The following is a 22,773-nucleotide window of genomic DNA, read 5'->3' on the forward strand; positions in this document are numbered from 1 at the left end:
ACGCTAGCGCAACTTCGCTACCTTTCGCCTCCCTGAGCGCAATTTCGGATTTAGTGAATTTCTGGCGAAGTGCGGTTAGTGAATTTGCCCCATAGACTCCATTCTAATCAAATAATTAATTTTTTTCCTGTTATTTCCCTTTTCAGTGTACCGTATATACTCGAGTATAAGCCGACCCGAGTATAAGCCAAGGTACCTAATTTTACCTACGAAAACTGGGAAAACGTATTGACTCGAGTATAAGCCTAGACACAACTACAGCCCTGTCTCCCAGCAGCGCACATTCCGCCAAAGCGACCCCCCCAGCTATCAACCTGACTTCTTTGCAAAGTTGATGGTGACAGTGAATTGCCAAACGGATTACTGTGTGCATTGTCCCACTGTCCCACTACCATGTGCAGAGGGTGCTGTGTGATATTGCCATCACTGTTAATCTTTCGTCTAACCAACAGAGGGCGCTGTGTGATATTGCCATCACTGGTAATCCTTCATATAACCAACAGAGGGTGCTGTGTGATATTGCAGTCCTTGTTATTCTTTCATATAACCAACAGAGGGAGCTGTGTGATATTGCAGTCCTTGTTATTCTTTCATATAACCAACAGAGGGAGCTGTGTGATATTGCAGTCACTGTTATTCTTTCATATAACCAACAGAGGGCGCACTGTTATTCTTTCATATAACCAACAGATGGCACTGTGTGATATTGCAGTCACTGTTATTCTTTCATATAACTAACAGAGGGCGCACTGTTATTCTTCCATATAACCAACAGAGGGCGCACTGTTATTGTTTCATATAACCAACAGAGGGTGCTGTGTGATATTGCAGTCACTGTTATTCTTTCATATAACCAACAGATGGTGCTGTGTGATATTGCAGTCACTGTTATTCTTTGATATAACAAACAGAGGGTGCTGTGTGATATTGCAGTCACTGTTATTCTTTCATAAAACCAACAGATGGCGCTGTGTGATATTGCAGTCCCTGTTATTCTTTCATATAACCAACAGAGGGCGCACTGTTATTCTTTCATATAACAAACAGAGGGCTCTGTGTGATATTGCAGTCTCTCCCCAAGCAAACTGTTGGTATAAGAATGATTAAAAGTGACTGCAATCTCAGCTACTGCCAGCTGACTATATATAGGTAATAATAAAACAGTACCTTGTACTTTAGCCTCACTAAGATATAATTGATCCTTTGTGAAGACAAACAATCATATTGGGTTTAATTAATTAATTTGAGTTTACATTTATTTTGTATTAATAAGGTATGGAGATCCAAATCCAAAAAAACCCTTATCTGGAAAACCCAGGCATTCTGGATAACAGGTCCTATACCTTTATTTATTTGCAACAAATATAAGGCACAAAACAAGTAAAGTATATAGAAACAAGTAAGTGGCTTTGGGTAAGGGAAGTTAGAAGATGAGATCAGTTGTACTTTTAGATAGCCCTATTTTTAAATCAAACTTATGTAATGGGATGAACTGTCATGAGACAGGGCAGAAATATAGCCCTTCATCCATATACCTAATGACTGCATTATGTTATATATTTAAACAGGAATTTATAATGCACTTAATGTATATGATGTATAGAGTATTTATTACATATAAACTTTTTATTGTACAATTTTTATGTAATTCGGCAAATACATTCAAATTTCCACTCTCCTTCTTAAATTATAACAGATTAGCAGGTAACATTAATCATTTGTCATCTTGAATTAATGCTTCAGGGTGGCTTAATGAATATAATTTCCAACTTAGGGATATGCTTTATTTTCATTCTGTTATTGTATTCATGGAAATTTAAAGTAATTAGACTTTGTCTTCAACAATGTATCAGCGTTCTTTTTTCCATCTAAAGTAGAGATATGTAGAACAGGAGTGGCAAACTCTGAACTGATCTTACTAGAAGAACTTCTCAAACACTGCAGCAGAGCTTCTCTTGCCATAGTATGGTCCAGTTTTTGTTCCCGTGAAATCTGCTCACTGATTTGATTGACATTGTTCATTAAAAATCCAGAAAACATTAAAGTATATAGAGGACCCTCTGTCATTGTGTTTTCTTCAAGAAACTGTTTGTAGAGCTCCTGTATCTTGCTCTCCATGTAGCCATTGAGGAGCGAGTTAGAAAATGGTGCGCCCTGGAAAATTATACTCTTTTCTTTATTTTCTTCATTGTGCACTGTTCTTATTATAGATTTTTTCTTCAAAATCTCAAGGGATTTTGCAGAACCGGAGGTGATATCTTCAGAAAGTAAAACAGGGCCATCTGGAAATTCAGTGTCAAGGTCCAAGATACAACCTGAATCCATTTTGTTGAGGAAATGGTCTCCTCCAATGTGCAGATCAGGGTAGTTCTTATAAATGCTTCCATACATGCTTGACCATGATGTATATAAGTCCAGTTGCTTTGAATTTTTATCATCTGACCCGGGAATACTCATTGCTGGTGAAGCATCACCTGTAGGATCACCAAATAACTGTGGGGAAAGCTTTTCAGCAGACCTGAAATTGTGATTATCTTGCACAAAATCCATCGCCTCTCCACTTGCCTTAAACTTCTTCTGAGTTCTTTTTTCTGATAGACTCCCATATGAATTTTCAAAGCGACCAGCCAGGGGCCCATTATATTCCTGTCCTTTAAACTCTTTATGTAAGTTTCTTTTCAAAATTTCTTCATGATACATAACTGTACTGATAAAAGCTTCAGCCAACATTCTGATGGCAGAATATTTTGCTCTCTGCCAAGAAAAAAATGTAGGATTTAGATACAGTGTGAAGAATTTCAACAATCACTCTCTGCTGCCATAAAGACAAAAACATAGGTTTGGAGGCAGTGCTAGTTATATTGAATATGCACCACGGTGTCCCTTTAACAAAGTCCTACTTTCAACTGAAGTCAAATCTAAATCATGAACCTATTAGTGCAGAACAATTCATATCGTCCAGTAAATCCCCTAGTGGCCACATCTGCTTCTCTGGTTTGTAAGCTGTTCTACAAAAGTGGGGATCTGCATTATAGCATAAGCTACTTTCCCTCTTTTGGTAAAACCCATGGACCAGATTGCTAATTGAATATAATATTCTGTGATTACAAGCAGAACAAGTCTCCTGAATTACTCAATACGTGCCTTTAACAAAGAGTCCCTGCTATAAAATCTTTACTTCCTCAAATATCATGTGCTCGCTAAACTTTTGTTGCTCTTTCTTAAATAGGAACTGATGTTCCCTTTTTGCGAACATGAACAAAATTGCTGTACAGGATTTGGCAAAAAAATATCACTAAACAACAGTAACACAATGAAACAAGTTAGAAGACCAAATTAGCGGTGTGACATATTTGTTGTTTTTTGTGTGTATATATAGATAGATTAGATAGAGTAATGGGACCTGTTATCCAGAATGCTCCTGGGGACCTGATAACAGATCTATAATTTGGATCTTCATACCTTAAGTCGTCTACTAGAAAATCATGTAAACATTAAATAAACACAATAGGCTGGTTTTGCCTTCAATAAGGATTAATTTATATCTTAGTTTGAATCAAATACAAAGGAATAATTTTTAAAAACCTTGATTTGGCTAAAATTTCATCTATGGGAGACAGCCTTTCCATAAATCGAAGCTTAGATCCTATATATATATATATATATATATATATATATATATATATATATATATATATATATATATATATATATATATATATATATATATATGCACGTTATGGTTAATTGCAAGTTACTGGTTACAAACTAGGGACAAATTAACAGACTATACCACAGCATCAAAAAAAACGAAAGTGATTTTAATTTTCGGTAAAAATACCTTAATTTCTATGCTAACACCTATGAGTGAGGTATATTTTATTAATAGGCTTCAGCTGTCAGATAATTCTGTGGGTTTTATTTCAGCAACACCTGGAAACGACAGGTTGGATAACCCAAGGATTCTTTGCACTCACCCCTATGTGCACCTCCTTAAAACCCATTCTGTATGGATTCATAGTTTATTTAGAAGAGAAAAATTGTATTTGGAGAAAAAAACATTAAGCATTGTCAATACTTGAAAAATGGAAATAGAAAAACACTGTTTTAAAAAAGAAGAGTGAAATGGACAGACTGTAACATGAATTGACACAATTGAACCCCAGTTTATACTCAAGTTAAAAGAAAATGTGGAGGCAGTTTAAATCTATGCTTATTATGTTTAAAATCTATATTTTCATAAGAATAATAAATATATCCCTTACCTTATATTTGGATTACTGCAGGTTAATACATGTAGAATGCATCATGCGTTCTTTATCATTGTCAGATTACTAATGCCTCTGTCTGTGTGCAGATATTCATTGCCTCCTGCAAAGTGGAAAAATCTTTCTGACCTGTTCCTTTTTTAATAACACTTTGCAGAAGTTCTTAGAGACAACCTCTTACACAGCACATGACAGAACAGATTTAGCATAATCTATATTAACATTTTCTGGCACTAATGCAGTTCACGACCATGAAATCTATCAAGTGCATCAACTATGCAACAATATGGCGCACTGCATTTTTATAATTGGCACAATTTAACTGAATAGCTCCACCTTTACAATTCTTTTTCTAGATAATATATACATTGTACTTGACTTTAGCACAGTTCACCTTGAATCCTTTCTCTACTGCACCTCTCCCTAGCCTCATAAGGTCTTGCAGCATTCACATATTAGTGTCATCAGCATATGCAAATGTATGTGTTATTCAATTCCATCCAGTAGACAGCACTCCCTTTTCAATAAAACCGTCTTTATTCTTATTTGGACAGCAACATCATACAACGTTTCAAGTGGCACTCCACTCTTTGTCAAGCATGCTTGACAAAGAGTGGAGTGCCACTCGAAACGTTGTATGATGTTGCTGTCCAAATAAGAATAAAGACGGTTTTATTGAACAGGGAGTGCTGTCTACTGGATGGAATTTGTATACCCTGGAGCAGCCATTGTGAATAGGCTACTAGACGTGCACCCAATATCAAATTTGGGCAGAAAAGTGAGTGCGGTCTGTTTTGCTTTTTTATGTGTTATTCAATTCAAAGTTATACCATTGGACATTTTTTTGAAGCCCTTGTTGCTATAACATATTATTGAAATGTTTAGGTAGGTTATTTTCACCTACCTGATTTTATCTTGGGCAATATAAAAACTGAAAGAGCTGAGAACAACACATAAGCATATCTGGTTGACTTTTTGAATTTTCTTTTCTAACGTTGCCTTGCATATCATCCACCAAAACACTCAGAAAATCAGCTCTCTGCACACTTCAGAAAAGTGCAGGGCAGGACACAAAGTGCAACAAATTTCATTTTGCACCTGTTTTTACACTCTGCACCCTGTCCTGCACTTTGTAAGTGACTCCATATGTATTTTTACATACTTTGCAACCAGACCTGCACACCTTGTGGCTCATTTACGACTACCCTGAGCAGACATGCAAGAGCATTCCCCTTAGTGCTCATTCAGCAGCACCTCTGCCTGGTGTAATGACTGCACTATGAAACTTGCGTGGGACAAAAAAAATCTGGCATGGAGTGCGCATTGCTGTATCAGAGGGTGCTGGCCAGCCCTGTCCTTACCGACTGACATATGACAGGTGGTAAGGGCAGGGCCCCATTGTGCTCTGCGTCCTCTCCGCTCCCTAACCCATGCATTTGATTGACACACAAGTTAGGGGAAAGAAGGTGTGTGGGAGAGAGGACACCTATATGACCCCCCCACCCTTTTTGGATAGGGGACTGTTGAACACAGACAGAACTTATTGAAGGGGAAGCAACAGATGACAAATTACATCAGTTACTATCAATACTATCAGTTACTACACACTTAGGGGCAGATTTACTAAGCTCGAGTGAAAAATTCGAATGAAAAAAATTCGAATTTCGAAGTATTTTTTTGGGTACTTCGACCATCGATTTGGTCAAATTCGATCGATTTGAACGATTCAACGTAATAATCTTTAAAAAAAAAAATTAAAAATACTTCGACTTTATACTTTGCCACTTTAAACCTACCAAGCTGCTTGTTAGCCTATGGGGACCTTCCCCAGCACTTTTCTAAGCTTTTTTTGATTGAATAAAAATCATTCGATCGATCAAACGATTTTTATTTGATCGTTCGATCAAAGTATTTGCGCTAAATCCTTCGAATTTGATATTTGAATTCGAAGGATTTTAATTTGACCCTTAATAAATCTGCCCCTTAGATTGTTGTATCAATACACATATTGTGACATGCCTATTCTGGGTGACTCCAGCATTGGAAGCCAAGTTATTTTCTTTTTTGACATAAATATATTACAAAAATAACTCACCTATGGTGTAAACCCAAGGGGTGATTGTAGAGGTAAGATGAGTACGATCATTTTAATTCATTGATTGACTCCAGCCGTGATTGTAATGTCCAAATTACCAAACACTAAACTGAGTCGTTTGCGCAAGGAAAAGCCTTCTTAAAGTACATAATAATAATAACTTTTCAATATATTGAGGAATCTAAATAAAATTGCTCTGCAGTGAAATGGCTTCCAGATAAGCTAAACAATTCAATTTATATGGGAGGAGTGAGTCATTTTTGAAGCTCAAGCAACAGTTCTGAAAAAACATGATGATTGAATGAGTATCGAATGAAATCCATACACCAGACTATAAGTAATCATTTAATTGACCAAACTATGGTTACTGATTTTTTTAAAAAGTGTGTATCATCTACTGTAAATGTAGAACAAGTGCCAGAGAGCAACCAAGTGCAGATATTGATAGCACATAGCAGTATAGCTATAAGTTGTTTAATTGTCATCTACGAGTGGTCTGCATTTCAACTTCACGGCTAAATGCCTTCTTCTTGAAGGTTGTAATAGGGAAAATGAGGCATCACAGAGTGAAAGTTCTCTATCTTAACTTCTAGATGTAGATGTTTTCTCATATCCAGGGCCGGAACTAGGGGTAGGCAGAGTAAGCACGTGCCTAGGGCGCAAAGCTGAGGGGGCGCCAGGCACGTACATGCTCTTTCGCTTACCCCATGTCTGTTCCTATGTCTCCCTGGCTGCTGCTGGTAATTTGCATTTAAATGCGCATGCGCGTCATTTCGCGCATGCGTGCTGGCGCGTACTTTCACGCATGCGCGATTGAGCAGACACTAAGCCGACCCAGTGGCCGGCCAGGTTGCCTAGGGCGCGTGGCTGGGTTGGCCCGGCTCTGCTCATACCACATGGTCCACACCTACCCATCTACAGGACAGGAACTTTTAAGGATGCCCATGGGCATTAGGGGTTGGTTACAATGCAGTCAGAGAGTAGAATACTGTTTAGATATTGTATATATCACAGTTCCCTCTATCTACCTCCACTGAATGCAGTTCATGCTTGACAAGCCCTGCCTTTAAAATACTGTAGGGCTCATTTATAACTAAATACAAAAAAGGGGGGTTGTGGGTATACTCCTAAGGCTAAATTCTAATATGTTTAAGTACAATGAAAGTGCTACTGACCTGGCTAATTAATCAATGCACATTCCCTGGACCAATGTCTAATCAAAGCAGTTATCAGCAGCCTACCGTAGATTTGAACAAACGTGAAATTTATTGGATACATTAAATTTCAAGTTTGTTCAAATCTACGGTATGCTGCTGATAACTGCTTTGACTGGATTACGTGACACTGAAACAGGCGTGGGTCCTTCAGTATAGCACCTGGTACCGCAAAGGTATGTGTTCAAGGCTTTAAAGGACCAGTAACACTAAAAAATTTTGTATTAAAAAATCCATCCCCCCCCCACGAATAATAGGTCTACCCTGCATAAAGTTTATTAAAATCCATACTTTATTGAAAAAATACTGTTTGAAAACACTACTTCCTGTGTACTGCAAAACGGCGATAAGGCGACTCACTCTGCAGCTCTGCGCTCTGCATCTTCCCCCTAACCCGACTTCTGCCAAAACCGGAAGCCAAGCGCTACAACTGTGACAGCAGCCAATGGAAAACCTGTTTATGTTCCATATCAGGCAAATGCATATCTTTCCTTTGTATGAGAGCACTCCTAAGACGGCATGTTTATGCCTGACCTGTTGTATATGTTATATTCTAGCTAGGTTTATTAAGCCCAGAGTCCGCAGCAGCTCCGACTATTATTAATAGTGAGTAACGCCTTCCTACCTCAGCTAATTTTCACACAGTGCAACCATTTCCCGTCACAGGAGAGGCCCCTGACATCTTTCCCTCCATTCCGCGCGATTCTTCTATTTCCGTTGTCCCTGGATAGTGACTTGCCCATAGCAAACATGGCGTCTGTAGTTGGAATCGTCACGGCGTTCCGCCATTCAGAAGGGTGGTTGTCAGTGCGAGTCAGCTGAGCGTAGACAGGAGGTAATAACCCGGCTGAGAGAAAGAAGACGGAGAGCTGCTCGGTGTCGGACATGGTGTGCTGTGCTGTGACGGGAAATGGTTGCACTGTGTGAAAATTAGCTGAGGTAGGAAGGCGTTACTCACTATTAATAATAGTCGGAGCTGCTGCGGACTCTGGGCTTAATAAACCTAGCTAGAATATAACATATACAACAGGTCAGGCATAAACATGCCGTTTTAGGAGTGCTCTCATACAAAGGAAAGATATGCATTTGCCTGATATGGAACATAAACAGGTTTTCCATTGGCTGCTGTCACAGTTGTAGCGCATGGCTTCCGGTTTTGGCAGAAGTCGGGTTAGGGGGAAGATACAGAGCTGCAGAGTGAGTCGCCTTATCGCCGTTTTGCAGTACACAGGAAGTAGTGTTTTCAAACAGTATTTTTTCAATAAAGTATGGATTTTAATAAACTTTATGCAGGGTAGACCTATTATTCGTGGGGGTGGGATGGATTTTTTAATACAAAATTTTTTAGTGTTACTGGTCCTTTAAGCTCTCCACCTCGGTTTCTGGACCAATGTCTAATGTGTAATTCAATAAAATGTATTTAAAAAAAACAGTTTATGTTTGTTACAAAGTTATGATCATAAAATTGATAATTTACCATACCACGTCAAGGTAAACCCCACACGGTGGTCCCTAACTTGTTTACTTCTGGTCATAGTATAAAAGGTCTTTTACCTTTCTGCTTAATAGCATTACTTCAAGTAAATGTCTCCTGAACCTTGGTTTCAACCTGTGGGCTAGATCCTCCTCCACCACCTGCTTTTGTGGCTTTTAAAGAGAGAACCTGCCCAAACCAACAACCCACTTCCATTGTACTTAAACATATTATAATGTAGCCTTAGGAGTGCACCCACAACCTCCTTTTTTCATTTATAACTAAAGGTCAGGGTGGAAAGTGCAGACTATTGGTGCATAGTAAGTGTAAAGTGCAAGGTAGCTCCCACATTGCTGAGCCTTGCACCTCAGCTTAGGCTGCTCTCAAATCTACAGCTACACTTTTCTGTAAATGAACACTAAGTGGCTCTGTTTATTGTCCTGTAGTGCTGTAGCATTTGTGACAGAACCTTTGGTAAATGATCCCCTTTTCACAACACCTTAAAGGAGTCCTCCACCTGGACCCTTGGTGAGCAAAATTTTCTACTTTGACTAATGACCCTTTAGTCACAATAATTAAGTAACAAAATTGACCACTGTACATTTTTTCCATCAAAGAATAGCAAGGAAATGGGAAGTTTCTTAGTTATGACCTCTGTGCTATAGGTATTAGCGTGACTCTAGTTTCAGTTCCTGCTTATCTGGTTCCATATACATCGGTCCTATCAGTGCTGTCATTTGTGAAGTATGTCTTTGCTAATAATACCCTTTACTCATATTGGTGGGAGTGCAGAGACATATCATTAAAATGTCAGTATTACACAGCAGAAAATGCAGTCTTCAATAGTAATTTATAAGGATATTATAAATCACATAGCACTTTGTAACCATGTAAAGACACACACAATCTTGGAACTCTGAGGTGACTCCTAATACCCTTCATGATTTAAAGCAGGTTGTACATTATCCTACATAATACATCGTACTGGGAACTACAACTGTACTCTACTCTTGGTTATGGGAGTATGTTAGGCATATCATTTCATAAAAAGCTGCAGTAATATAAATAAATGTGATCAGTAGGCTCAAAGTTAAAAAAAAATGGTTGCTTTAACTGCAACTGAAAAGTTTCAAGCTTTTTGTCAAACTCATAGCACGTGACTCTAGATAGTGCACATGTATTGTGTTGTGCACAGAATATTTTGTATGTATATACCTAATATAAGTTACTTCTCTACATAAAATTAAAGGGGTGGTTCACCTTTACGTTAACTTTTAGTATGTTACAGGAAGTCCTATTTCTAGCAACTTTTGAAATGGTCTTCATTATTAATTTGTTGTAGCTTTATTTGCCTTCCTCTTTTGCCTTTTTCCAGCTTTCAAATGGGGATCACTGACTCTGGTACTGACTATGGCAGCAAAAAAAAAACAAAGTTGCAGTTTCACTGTTACTGTTCATTTTCATTACTCATTTTTCTATTTAGGGCCTCTCCTATTTATATTGTGCCTTGTTGCTGGGGTAAATAAGACCCTAGTAACCAAATGGCCGCTGAAATACCAAGCTGGGGAGCTGCTGAACAAAAACCACAAAAAATAAAAAAAATTAAGATTAATTGCAAATTATTTCAGAATATTGATGTCTACATCATACTAAACGTTAATTTAAAGGCCAACTACCCTTTTAAAGGCAAGCTAATTTCATGTTTTAATTTACTTTACAAGCTTCCTACAACATCCCTCTAAGCTCCTTCTGGGTTTCACAGGTGGAATGTTTCAGGTGCAAACCACATGTGCAATATTAGTGCAGGTTATTTTGTGTATTTGTACTGCGCATACTGAGCCTCAAGGCGTCTGTAGTCCTGCTGTGGCTGCACCGCGGGCAGCAAATCAGCAAATAATAATTCTACCCAAAGTAAATTTGGAGCTTTCTTCTACAACAGCATGCTTCCTGCAAACTTTACTTTTCCATAATATCAAAAGCAATCAACATACTGTTTAATAAATACTGAGTAGGGAATAAATGCTTAGCCCGTTTAGTAGTGTACTCAATACTCTTCTTTAGACAGTGTAGTTACATAGTCATTGAACAACCATTGCCCTTGTCTCTTTAAGGGCCCCAGAGCCACCATTTTCTATTTGTAATTTGCTAATGGAAATATTAAGTATCATTATGTTTTAATTATATTATATTCTAATGGCAATAATCAGATGCCCCTCTATCGGAAATTGATTGGAATCCATTGTTTCATAAACTAACCCCTATGCCTGCCTAGGTTTCCCACTGTATAAAGCATGGTCTTTAAAGCATGGGATTATAGACCCAATCAACATGTTAAAAAATGACATTTTTCTAAGCATAAAGAAATTATTACACAGGTGTTTCACTGGCAGTTATTGAACCTTAACCACTCACAGTAATGGGTCATAAATGATGGAGAAATAGAATGATGGTCCATAAACAAAGTAATCCATTAACTGCTTAGGATAAAAGGTATATACCTGTTGAGTCCTAATCTACCATCCAATGCCAATGTTTAAAGGATATTTCTATTTTAAATAACGTAACTGGTAAAGTGTTTGACTATAGATTTGTAGGTTGCTAAGTGTTCCAGCTCAACAAATGTGTACACCACTTAAAGGAAAACTATACCCCCCAAACAATGTAGGTCTCTATAAAAAGATATTGCATAAAACAGCTCATATGTAAAATCCTGCTTCATGTAAATAAACCATTTTCATAATAATATACTTTTCTAGTAGTATGTGCCATTGGGTAATCATAAATAGAAAATTGCCATTTTAAAAAATAAGGGCCGCCCCCTGGGATCGTAGGATTCACTGTACTCACAAACATACCAACAAACCATACATGTTAGGTCACATGAGCCAATTAACAGACAGAGTTGTGTCTTTTGCTTCCACACTTCTTCCTGTTACAGTTAGAGTTGAAGTATTTCTGGTCAGGTGATCTCTGAGGCAGCACACAGACCATCACGAAATGGTGGCTCAAGGCAAGAGATGTAAAAGGGCAATATTTACTTAAATATATATTCCAGTTTGGTAAGATTCTAAGAACTATCTGTTGCTTAAGTGTTCATTTTGGGAGTATAGTTTTCCTTTAAGATAAAGCATGGAAGCAGCAAATCCAAAATTATTACCATTTAGAACTGTATTTTCTTGGACAGTTTCCTTATATTAGCTGTTAAAAGGCCTACGAATACTTGTAAGTATTCTGACATATATACTGTAGCTATAACTTTATTACCATCAACTGCCAAATTACCAGCTCAAGCACATATCATAACTGCAGTGTTGCCTATATAACTCTTCAGTTTTTCCTCTCAGTTGTGGGTGCATCCTGTTCCAGTTTATACCGCTCTCTCTGGTTTTGATATTTAGTACTGAACTCCTAGCTCCCTCTTTGATTTTGAGTTCCTTCAAAGCATCCTTCTCTGTTCTCTTCCTCCTCTGCCTCTTCTCAGCAATCTCTTCTGCCCACTGCCCACTCTGTCCTTTTCACAGCATTCACCAGAAACAGATTTCTGCCTGCTGTGTGCATTTTTAACATATTTCTCTGACCTCAGGTTGCTGTGTCTTTCCTCCTCCTCTGACTTCTGCCCACAACATCCTTCCCAGAATCTTCCACTGATTTCTACCTCCTCCATTTTTATAAACATCTTCAGTCTCTATTTTGTACTTTCCTCACAATTTGCTTTAATATGTAATTTGGTTCGATTTACTTACCATACATTAAAACTTATAACATATATTCATATTCACGTATTTACATTTCTATCCCCTCACTTCTGACAATATACTGTATCTGTTATATTACATGGTTATCTCCAACTATGCTGTATTTTTTATCACTGTTGTTTTTCTACTAATCATATAATCAGTTTGTCTTTAGGAAAGGCATTATTCTCAGATTCAATTAGTGTCTTTATTGTAGACAAGAACATTCTATCCTACTTGTTGAGTAACTGTGAGATTTTAACACAGTCCTTAATAGTATTAAAGGGGTTGTTTACTGTTCTTTGACTTTGAATTTTCTATTTGTAACTGATTTTCTAATATTTGGGGTGAGCAGGGTCACAGACTCTGTAAACTGTTCTAAATGGTACATTAGTTAATACAATGATACATTTACATTCAGGTTATATACAGCAGATAACAGATAAACTCTGTAGAATATAATGGTGTTTTACTTATCTGTTATCTGCTATGTAACCTGTTCCATTAAGCCCTGTTTCAAGAGCTACCTCATTGCTAAACAGCATCTTTTTTTTTTTATTAAACAAATATAGTACTGTTCCTAAGGGCAGAGACACACACAGATTCGGCCGGCTGGAAGGCAGTTTGTGGAAATTAGTCGCCCTGAAGAAGAGGAGATTTGTCGCCTGGTGACTAGTCTCCCCCAATCTGAGCGTGTGTTTCTGCCCTTAAGCAAACACACAACTTTACCAATGCAGGGCAACACTACATGAGATTTGAATTTATTTGATACATTTTAATTTTTTGGTGTTACTGTTCTTTTAAGCTCTGTGCAATATGAAGCCTATTTATCTCTGACTGTCAGCTCCTGCTGCAATTTCCAGTGCTGGAGACATCTCCAATCAGAAGCCTGCCTGTATGGGGTACCTTCAGTCCCCCTGCTATGTCGCTGCTCTAGGCTGTGGAGAGATGGAACAGCATGTCTGAGCCCAGCAGTTAGTATGTATCATGTACAAACCATCAATCCAGAAGGGTCAGAGTACACTGTGAACATTGCTTTTCAGTTTGTACCTTACTGTGTGTGCCGTGCCATAGCCTCAGGCAACAAGTACCAGAAACCTGCATGAACAGCCACACAGAAAACAGCTACAATTATCAACTATATTCTTGTACAGCCCCCCAATATAATAATTATTTAAAAAGTGCTGCTTTGCTGCCCCATGCAGCTACTCTAGGACTACAGGTTTCTGAAGGCTCAGAGTGTTCAGTGCAATTAGGGTTCATGTCTCAGCTATAACTTATTTTCTTGCGAACTTTTTAACAGGAACTTAATTTTTTTTGGGTAATACCCTAGATTGGCAGAGGAAATTTCACTGACCATATGATGCAGAGTGTTACTTAAATAGGAAGTGGGTGGAAACATTTCACAGAGTGACACTTGCAGAATAGCAAAGCAGAATCTGAGAATCTGAAATGTCATTTAATAAGTGAATGAGTAAATGTCATCAGCAGAACCTTACTGTCAATAGCACTTACTGTCCTAACCTCGCAGAAAATGATGTGGTATTTTTTTTTTACAAAAAGGGCAGCAGGAAGGATCATAGAATCAAAGAAGCAAATTTGTAAATGAGCGCAATATTTCTATTTTAAATGAGACATTTCAGTCAGCTTAAAAAATCATTACTGGTTGAACGCTGGTGAGGGGGAGTATAATACAGCAGATCCCATGTCTGATGTATGGTAGTTATGACTACTGCTTGCTTGTTGGTTTAGGTTAGAAAACACACAGCCAGCAGCTATTCATTTATTTGAGCAGACTTAAATGCGCACGTCCACGCACGCGCGCCCTCGGCTGCGCGCCGTTGCGCACAATTACGCACGCCCTCGATTACGCACGTGCGTTCTCGGTTACGCGCCCTTGCGCATAGCTGCGGCGGGGACCGAAGTTGCCAACTGCCAGTAGGGTTGCCTGGGGCAATTGAAAGGCCTGGCGGGGCACTGCACTTACTTCTTACTCTAGTTGTTAGACCTCTTGGGTAAAGAAGATTCCTTTTGGCTGTCTGGGGCTGTTCTCATGCACTAAATAGTGAAAGTTGAGATTTTACCATACTGCATATGCACCAATTTCCATTGTTAGTTGACTGCACATGTAAATGTTCCCAGATATTTCCCTAAAGGTAGTGGCCCAACACTACCCATGATTGGTGGATAAATGCCACAGCCCATTTTTCAGATAAATAAAAAGAACCAAATTGCAATTTGTAAACCAATACCATTAACTGTTCGCTTATCATATCAGCCAGCAACTGTAGAAATACATTCAACTTTTTAAAAAATATATTAAATAAAAATGGTGTGTGGGACCACCATTTCGGTTTTTACTCATACAGCCATTTGACAAAAGTGACCCCAGACCCCAAGACAAGTACCTGTCTATCTAGGCCCACATTGTGCACTTTTTAAATTAATTTAGCATCTTTTAAAACTGGCCAATGAGGATACAGAGCTTGAAACTAGAGTCAATCACTAACAATGAAGCTCTAATTAAATGAATCTATGTAGGCTGCTGCCTAATTTTTTATGATGTCACTCTCCCATGACTTAAGTCCCTTCTGGTCTATTCTTTACCGAAGAGGAGTTCTGGAGTAACAATTAAGCAGTTGAATAACACTTTCATTGTCCTTTAAGGGGGACATCTACTCTTTTTTCATTTTGACTAATAAAGAAAATATCACTCTAAGCATTAAACATTAAGGGGGTTATTAACTAAAACTCAAATTTTTCTGGTCAGGCTTTCTGGGGCAAAAACTCAAAAGTTTTTGTAGAAATAAAATGCAAATTTATTATACCCCAATGGTGCAAAAAGCCTGACTCTGAAAATCCGCCATCTCAGACATGTCAAGGTCATGTACTGTATAACTATAACAAACAAGCTGAAAGTTGTGCTCACCACTAATTTTTAAAACCATTAGGCGGGGGTGCAATGAGGCTGGTTTTAAAAATTAGTGGTGAGTACAACTTTCCCTTGTTTGTTATAGATATACAGGAGCAGTGACCAGCTCCATGTTGTAGCTCCCACCCTTCCCAACTATAGTCAGGTGATCACACTGGTGTATAATAAAAGGGCAGCTAAGTTTGGGAGTTTTACTTTGAACGCAACTAGTAAGTTGCAGGTAAAACTTATTCCCTTTGTAAAATGTATAATGAAGTAATAGAATTCTTAATGAATCAGATGAAAATTGAGCATAGGACTGGCCAGATATGGGATGACTTTGATGTAGTTGACCAGCTTAAATATATTGCAATATATGGACAAACAATCCCTGTTTTGTTTAAAGGGTAAGGCATTTTTCAATAGCAGTATGCACAAAATGTCTCTGTAATATATTGATAATGGGTTGAGTGCAGAGGACTCTTGTATTTGTCTATATGTACTGTATAAGTCAATGTGAGATGTACCTATCCCAATTTGTAGATATTGTGGTTTCCGAAATTGGATTTTAGTAGTGTAGCCCCCTAAATGTAATTGCAGGTAAAAATCAGCATGTTCAGTCCACTTCTGCACTTCCTGTTCTTGAGACAACATAGCAGAAGCCTTGTATGATTCTTCACAGGTCTGTTAAACAGCTGGCCTTTGTTGTTGGAGTAAAAGTTTCATAAAACAATTGTCTGGTCCATTATCTCAGTCCCAAAAGTAATATAAGGCATCATTTATGACCTCAAGTGCAGTTGTGCCAAAAAGCTTCAAGGTGCTTGTGTCCTTTGCATGTATAGTTGCAATTTTCACTGCATGGTTAATCATGCACCTGTACAGAAATGAGCACATTGTGCCTAATGACGCAGTGCAAACCTGGTGTTACACCACCTCCAAATGTGAAGCTGCAAAGTACCAGTTGTAACTGCTGTATTCAGTGACTACACTATGAGACAAATGTAGCACCACAATATAATTGAACATACATGTATATACAGTAAAATATACATGGTATGTGATTGGGTTCATCCTTTACAAATACCATGTGCTGTTAAAAAACAACTATGGCAGTGCTATATGAAACATTCTTCCTGAATAGTGAATATTCTGACAATGTTGCAACAATTGTCAAATATTGCCATTCATACTAAAAGTGATTGCACAGCATAGACTTCCATCTTTTCAACTGATTATCAAAAAACACACAAAGTACTTTGTTTCTTCAACAATATTTCGTTTAGCAGCAAAAGAACTGATTCTGCTATCCAGCCACATAATCATTCAGTGTGTGGGACAGGTAAATGCACTGGCATTCCAATTATTAGTGAATTAATTTGACAGTTTTAGATGTCCAACACACAAGTGATACCTAAGGAACTTGCACACTAGGCATATGATTATGTAATAGCTTGTTGCTAGGCATAATAAACTCACTTCTGGACAGAAAAACTAAAATGTTCTGAAATGACTTTCCTAGGGAAGTGAAAATAAATAGCATGCATGACTTTTCCTGTATGCAATAGAAATCACCAAAAATAGCCTCCCCCAAAGAGAGAGACCAACTGCAGTATATAAGTATATCAATCAAAGCTCTGCCAGGAAAATGTCATATTTACATTCAGAACTGAAATAAATAAAAAATGGAAAACACTAGCAAAACGTGAACTTGACCATTCCTTTATTAAAGACATATTGGAAAAGAAATGACTTCCCTTAAGACTTAATACAGTTCTACACATATTGAACTCATTAGTGAGACAATATTAGCAGTACTAGCAACCGAATAAGACCTTTAAACAGAAGAAAGTTGCACAGATGAAGACATTCTTGATACAATATGTGAACTATGTTGTTCAGCAAAAAAACTGTAATTGTTCTTGTTGCAGGTAAGACACTAGGGTTTAAAAGTTTCTTGGTTTGTCAGCAGAAAGATTAATATCTTGGAACACACCTAAAAAGATTACTATTCCAAAACATGGTTAAATGCAATGATGCATGTTCTTTTTCATTGATTGCTGACTTATTACAGCTAAAGCTCTGTAGTTCCTTACTCGTCTATCACATATCAATATGGATCCAAATGGCCATTGAGCTTATAATGGACATTGGAACAGCATGTATAGAAATATGTTGATTGTGACTAAATTAACTACAAGTCCCATCATCTCTCTACGGTTACGGTTAGGCCAAGTTATAGAGCATCATATTCTACTCCTCTATGGCACCTAAATGGCAGGGTGTGGAAGGTACCTAGGGTCAGATTTATTAAAGTTCGAATGGTAAATTCAAATTATTTTTTTTGTGTCAAAACTCACAAATTTGAATTTAAAAGCACCAACTGGAATGTAAATTCGAATGGGAGATTTATCACACCTCGACCATCGAAACAGTTCTAATTTGAATATTTGCCATCTAAAACCTGCCGAGTTAATTTACAAATCAATGGCAGAGGTCTGTTGACCCATTTGAAGATGTTACTAGCTTTCCTGACATTCAAGTTTTTTTCAGAGAAAAACTCGAATCGGGTTTCATTCAAATTGAGTTTTCGGATCAGTAACATTCGTTCAAATTTTGTTTTTTCTTAAATAAGATAAGATTTGAGTTTTGAGTACATTCGAATTTATTAGAGTAAAAAAAAAAAAATCACAAATTCTACCTTTGATAAATCTGCCCCCTAGAGTTTAATAAAGTGGACACTGTTGCATCAAACCTACATAAGATAACCAAGGCATATAGAGAACAAATGGTCTTTTTGGCCCCATGCAGTTTACCCAACACAATATAGTACAATTATAACTACTCAGAGTGTCAGTGAGTATAAACAGGTTAGTCCATTACAGAAATTGCACAGAGAAAAGGAATGGAAAAGCTAGAAGACAACTGACTATAAATAGTTTGCGCCATAGAAAATAGCCCTCAAAATTTCTTCTACTTTTCTTTATTTTGCCAAGTGGGACGTTTAAAAAAAAAAAAAAATACATAAGCCGTCACTGCTGAATGACTCTCTTTAAGTTCTTGAGGTGCTCTCCAATGAAGTCTGCATCTGGTTTTTCTAAATGTTGTACCATCAAAGAAAAAGTATACCTTACTTGCATAATGTTGGTTTTATGTTTTTGAGAAAAAAATAAGCATAGTTGAATCCGATATCCCTTCTATTTGGAATAGTAAAACAGTTTATATCATTAAGTGACTTTATGTCCAAGGTCTGATGCAACATGGTATAAATTCAATATAAAAAGCATCTTATGGATTTTGCTTGTTTCATTCACAATGAAACATTATATAAAAAGGAATATTTTGTAAGTAAATGTTCTTTATTAAAAACAAAATGTAAGCAAACGAAAGCAATTATTGCGCATGGTGTTTCAGGGCGTCTCTGCTGCAATTAGCATGACCTATTGTAACGGCTCACACTTGATCCTCATGGGCTCTTAGTAGGATGTCCAATCAGGGTACCATACAGACACACCCTTAAATGCAATGCAATCCTTATCCCAGCTTGTTTTTTTATAATCAATATTGGTTCTCCATAAGTATGTCTAATTAGTGGTACAATCTTTTATGGATAAAAGATCTAACAGAGAGATTGCTCTTGAAGAGATATCTGTGTGGGCCTGAAAGCGCCAGATTTGATCCTTAGATTAAATAAACTATTTCTACCACATCTAGGGGCAAATTTACTTAAGGTCGAAACCCTCGATATTCGACTGTCGAAGTTAAATCCTTCGACTTCGAATATCGAAGTCGAAGGATTTAACACTATTCGTTCAATCGAACGAAAAATCGTTCGATTGAACGATTAAATCCTTCGAAGCGTTAGTTTCGAAGGATTTTAATCCATCGATTGAACGATTTTTGTTCGAACCTAAAAAAGATAGCTAAGCCTATGGGGACCTTCCCCATAGGCTAACATTGACTTCGGTAGCTGTTAGGTGGCGAACTAGGGGGTCGAAGTTTTTTTTTAAAGAGACAGTACTTCGACTATCGAATAGTCAAACGATTTTTAGTTTGAATCGTAGTCGAAGGTCGAAATAGCCCATTCGATGGTCGAAGTAGCCAAAAAAAACCATTCGAAATTCAAAATTTTTTTCCTCTATTCCTTCACTAAATGGGCCCCCTAGTAACCAAAATGTGTCTGCGGTCAGATTTAGCACATATATCTGCTTAATTGCTTTTTTTTTTTTCTCCAAAAAAAACTTTCTTCAACTCATTGGTTGCAGCTGTGTGCAGGGATTATGTGCACAGACCTACTGGGATTATGCTGAGTTTCAGGGTTAGAAGACCTGGATAAGTATAATGAATTTTGTTAATTTAAAAGAAAAGCCTTCTGCCTATAGTGCTTAGCACATTCCTGCAAAGCTTAGAGCATGTGTTCTATTTTTATATCTGTTAATCATTATAAAACTGGCAAAGCAGAGATTTGTGCAGAGCACAGGAAGGTGAGGGGATGAAGGTTTGAGGACCAGTAATCACTGACCTCAAAGGTTCATTTGGAAAAACAATGTATTTCTATCAACAAGAACAAAAAATATTTTAGTATGGTAAAAACTTGATGTCTGTAAATAGAAAACAAAACGAGTTCATTGTCAGATCAAAGTTCCCTTTTTCACTTCTCGTAGATCATGTGCACTAGAACACAATATAAAGGGAACTTTGCCTTAGATAAAACACAGCAATAGTTTAGTCATGTATAGGATTTTTTAATATGTCTGAGGAACCTTTTAAAATAAGACACTTGCCATTCTCACTTCATGTAAATTTATTCTACAGTAAAGCTATATGGAGAATGATTACCAATTCTATTTCCTCAAGATTGAAAAAAACATCAAGACTGCTGACTGAGCATGATGGGAATTGTAGACTCAGGGGTAGAGATTCCCAAACAGAGGGCAGGCTGAATGTGAATTCTCTGTGCTTTTTTTGTATGCAATTTGGGGTGAATGCTGTTCTGGATAGCCTTGGTACACTATAGCAATGTACGTTATAATAATATTTTATATATGTATACCATGTTAAGAACTAATATAGCGCAGCAGAAGTTCTATGTTGTCCTGTCAGCAAACTCTTAATTTATTTCAGGGGAAGCAACCACAGATGTTGATTTATTCTGCCCTTAGTTTCTCTCTAACTTCATTATGGTAACCAGAATTAGTACCATGTTCATGGTCCCTGCACCAAAAACCTTTCAGTGCACCTTTGTGTCCGATGTTGCCTTGTTTTCCACCTTCCATTCATCATAACAAAAATATATTTCAGAAAAAGAGAAATTGGTCACAAACAGACATTATACTGTCAGAATTTAGGAAAACGTTGCAAATGATTTCCTAATTTCCTGTGTTTAAAGGGAAAATCAAAAGGTCTATGTTCTTCTGAGAAAGAAATAAGGGGTGGCACCAGATATCAAATAATTTACAACTATTGTGTTACGTTTATAAAACTGCCAATTACTTTTCCTACAATGGCCTTTCCCTCCTGTTTTCTTATTAATACAAGAGATACTTTTGGCACGTACAATTGCATCTTCATCACTCGCAGAAAACAGCCAACCCCCACGCTGCCAAAGAAGCCAGTAATACAATTTTACATTAAAGGGTTAAGAGTTTAGCGGAGATACATTGTTTTGTTTAGCTGAAGCGCATTTTGGAGGCTTGGAAAAGCTGTGGAACGTTTGGTTTGGTTCTGGATCATTCAGGTTAGGATGATTCAGCATTCTGCTTTGCCAGAGCCTCAGCTTCCTGTAAAAAAAAAAAAAAAGGCTTTACGAGTTAAAACACACAATAATAGCTTATGAGTTGCAGAATAAAAGTAGAACAAAACCCTAAAAACAAATAAGGCTAGAAGTGCCATATTTTATATATTGAACTTATTGAACCAGCCTAAAGGTTTAGCATAAAGGTTTAGCATCTTTATAGTAGTAATGATCCAGGTATTCAAAGTTGTCACAGGAGTTTTCCATCTTGGATTTTGTTAAGCCTGTCAATGACTCGCACATGCTCAGTGTGCTCTGAGCAGCTGTTGAGAGGCTAAGCTTAGGGGTCGTTACAAATGATCAAGCAAAAAATTAGGTTTGCCTGTTATATTAGCTGATGCTTCAGGGCTGATTATTCGATTCTGATGCTAGTTCTGAGCTCTGTGACTTTCATATTTTATATATATTCAGTATTTTGTGTGTCTGCCCCAAAGCTTAGTAAGTAACAGCAGCACAGAGCATGTGCAGTGAATCAGCAGAAAAGAAGATAGGGAGCTACAGGGGCATCTTTGGAGGCACAGATCTTCACTGCTAAAGGTCTGTGGTTCCCGTGTACTTGTAAAACATTTCTGCACTACTTCTGAAGTTAAGCTCTAGTTCTCCTTTAAACTAGCATGCAACAGTTGGAATATTGTAAGCTGCTAAGCAGTCACACACAAGGAAGACATTGCAGCCATGCTCAGAGCTGCATCCACCATTATTTTGCACAATGCTCAGAAAGGGAGCAACGGTACTTGTGTTTTGACACAATCTGTCACAATCTGTGCCTAGCTAGCATTTTCATAATGGGGTTGCCTTTGTAAATGACTCCTAATGCTTTACAGAATTTTATCACTGTGGCATAATACATCTTGGCAAAACAGTATGTACAACTACAGTCATTAAAGAAGAACTTCCACCAAAAAAATATTTTTAGTGAAAAGAAGTCATGCTAAGAATTGCTTTAAAGTTGTTTTTTTAAATGTAAATTCTATTGAAAGAACAATCTGTCAGGTGGATTATATTATCTACCCTGCTGTTTTTTGTCTAAAACAACATAGCAAAAACCAGAGTAAAAAATGTGGCTTCTGCTACATTTTGTCAAGATTAGGAACAAAACAGGCTAAACAAAAACTGAAAGAAGACAAAAGGATTCATCACTGAAAGTTGCCAGTTTGCTATGTAACCCCCCAGTAATTATTATAATTTAAGATTCTGTAATAGATTCTGTAATAGACCTTAGAGACTACTACATGTTTGATAACATGTAGCAGTCTCAAAAGTATACGCCTGGACCCCAAGAAAGA

The 22,773-nt window shown here is 37.5% G+C and overlaps 2 protein-coding genes across 2 annotated transcripts in view; both read right to left on the reverse strand.

The window, feature by feature from the left end:
• Nucleotides 1-1,591: 1,591 nt before the first annotated feature.
• Nucleotides 1,592-4,445, reverse strand: XB5776174.L (provisional ortholog of RIKEN cDNA 5430427O19 L homeolog). The gene is made up of 2 exons (XM_018229950.2): nt 4,266-4,445; nt 1,592-2,754 (listed from the first exon to the last, which is right to left on the reverse strand). Exon 2 carries the CDS (start codon nt 2,728-2,730, stop codon nt 1,807-1,809), a length of 924 nt encoding a protein of 307 aa, XP_018085439.1. The 5' UTR covers nt 2,731-2,754; nt 4,266-4,445; the 3' UTR covers nt 1,592-1,806.
• Nucleotides 4,446-20,668: 16,223 nt separating this feature from the next.
• Nucleotides 20,669-22,773, reverse strand: part of sh3bgrl.L (SH3 domain binding glutamate-rich protein like L homeolog) — a gene marked incomplete at its 5' end in the record, with an annotated part of 35,542 nt that continues 33,437 nt past the window's right edge. Inside the window, 1 exon segment of the mRNA NM_001096530.1 lies at nt 20,669-21,473. Within this exon segment, the coding sequence (NP_001089999.1) occupies nt 21,432-21,473 (42 nt within the window). The 3' untranslated portion in view covers nt 20,669-21,431.

This window comes from Xenopus laevis, chromosome 8L, assembly GCF_017654675.1.
Source record: "Xenopus laevis strain J_2021 chromosome 8L, Xenopus_laevis_v10.1, whole genome shotgun sequence".
Lineage (NCBI taxonomy): Eukaryota > Metazoa > Chordata > Amphibia > Anura > Pipidae > Xenopus > Xenopus laevis.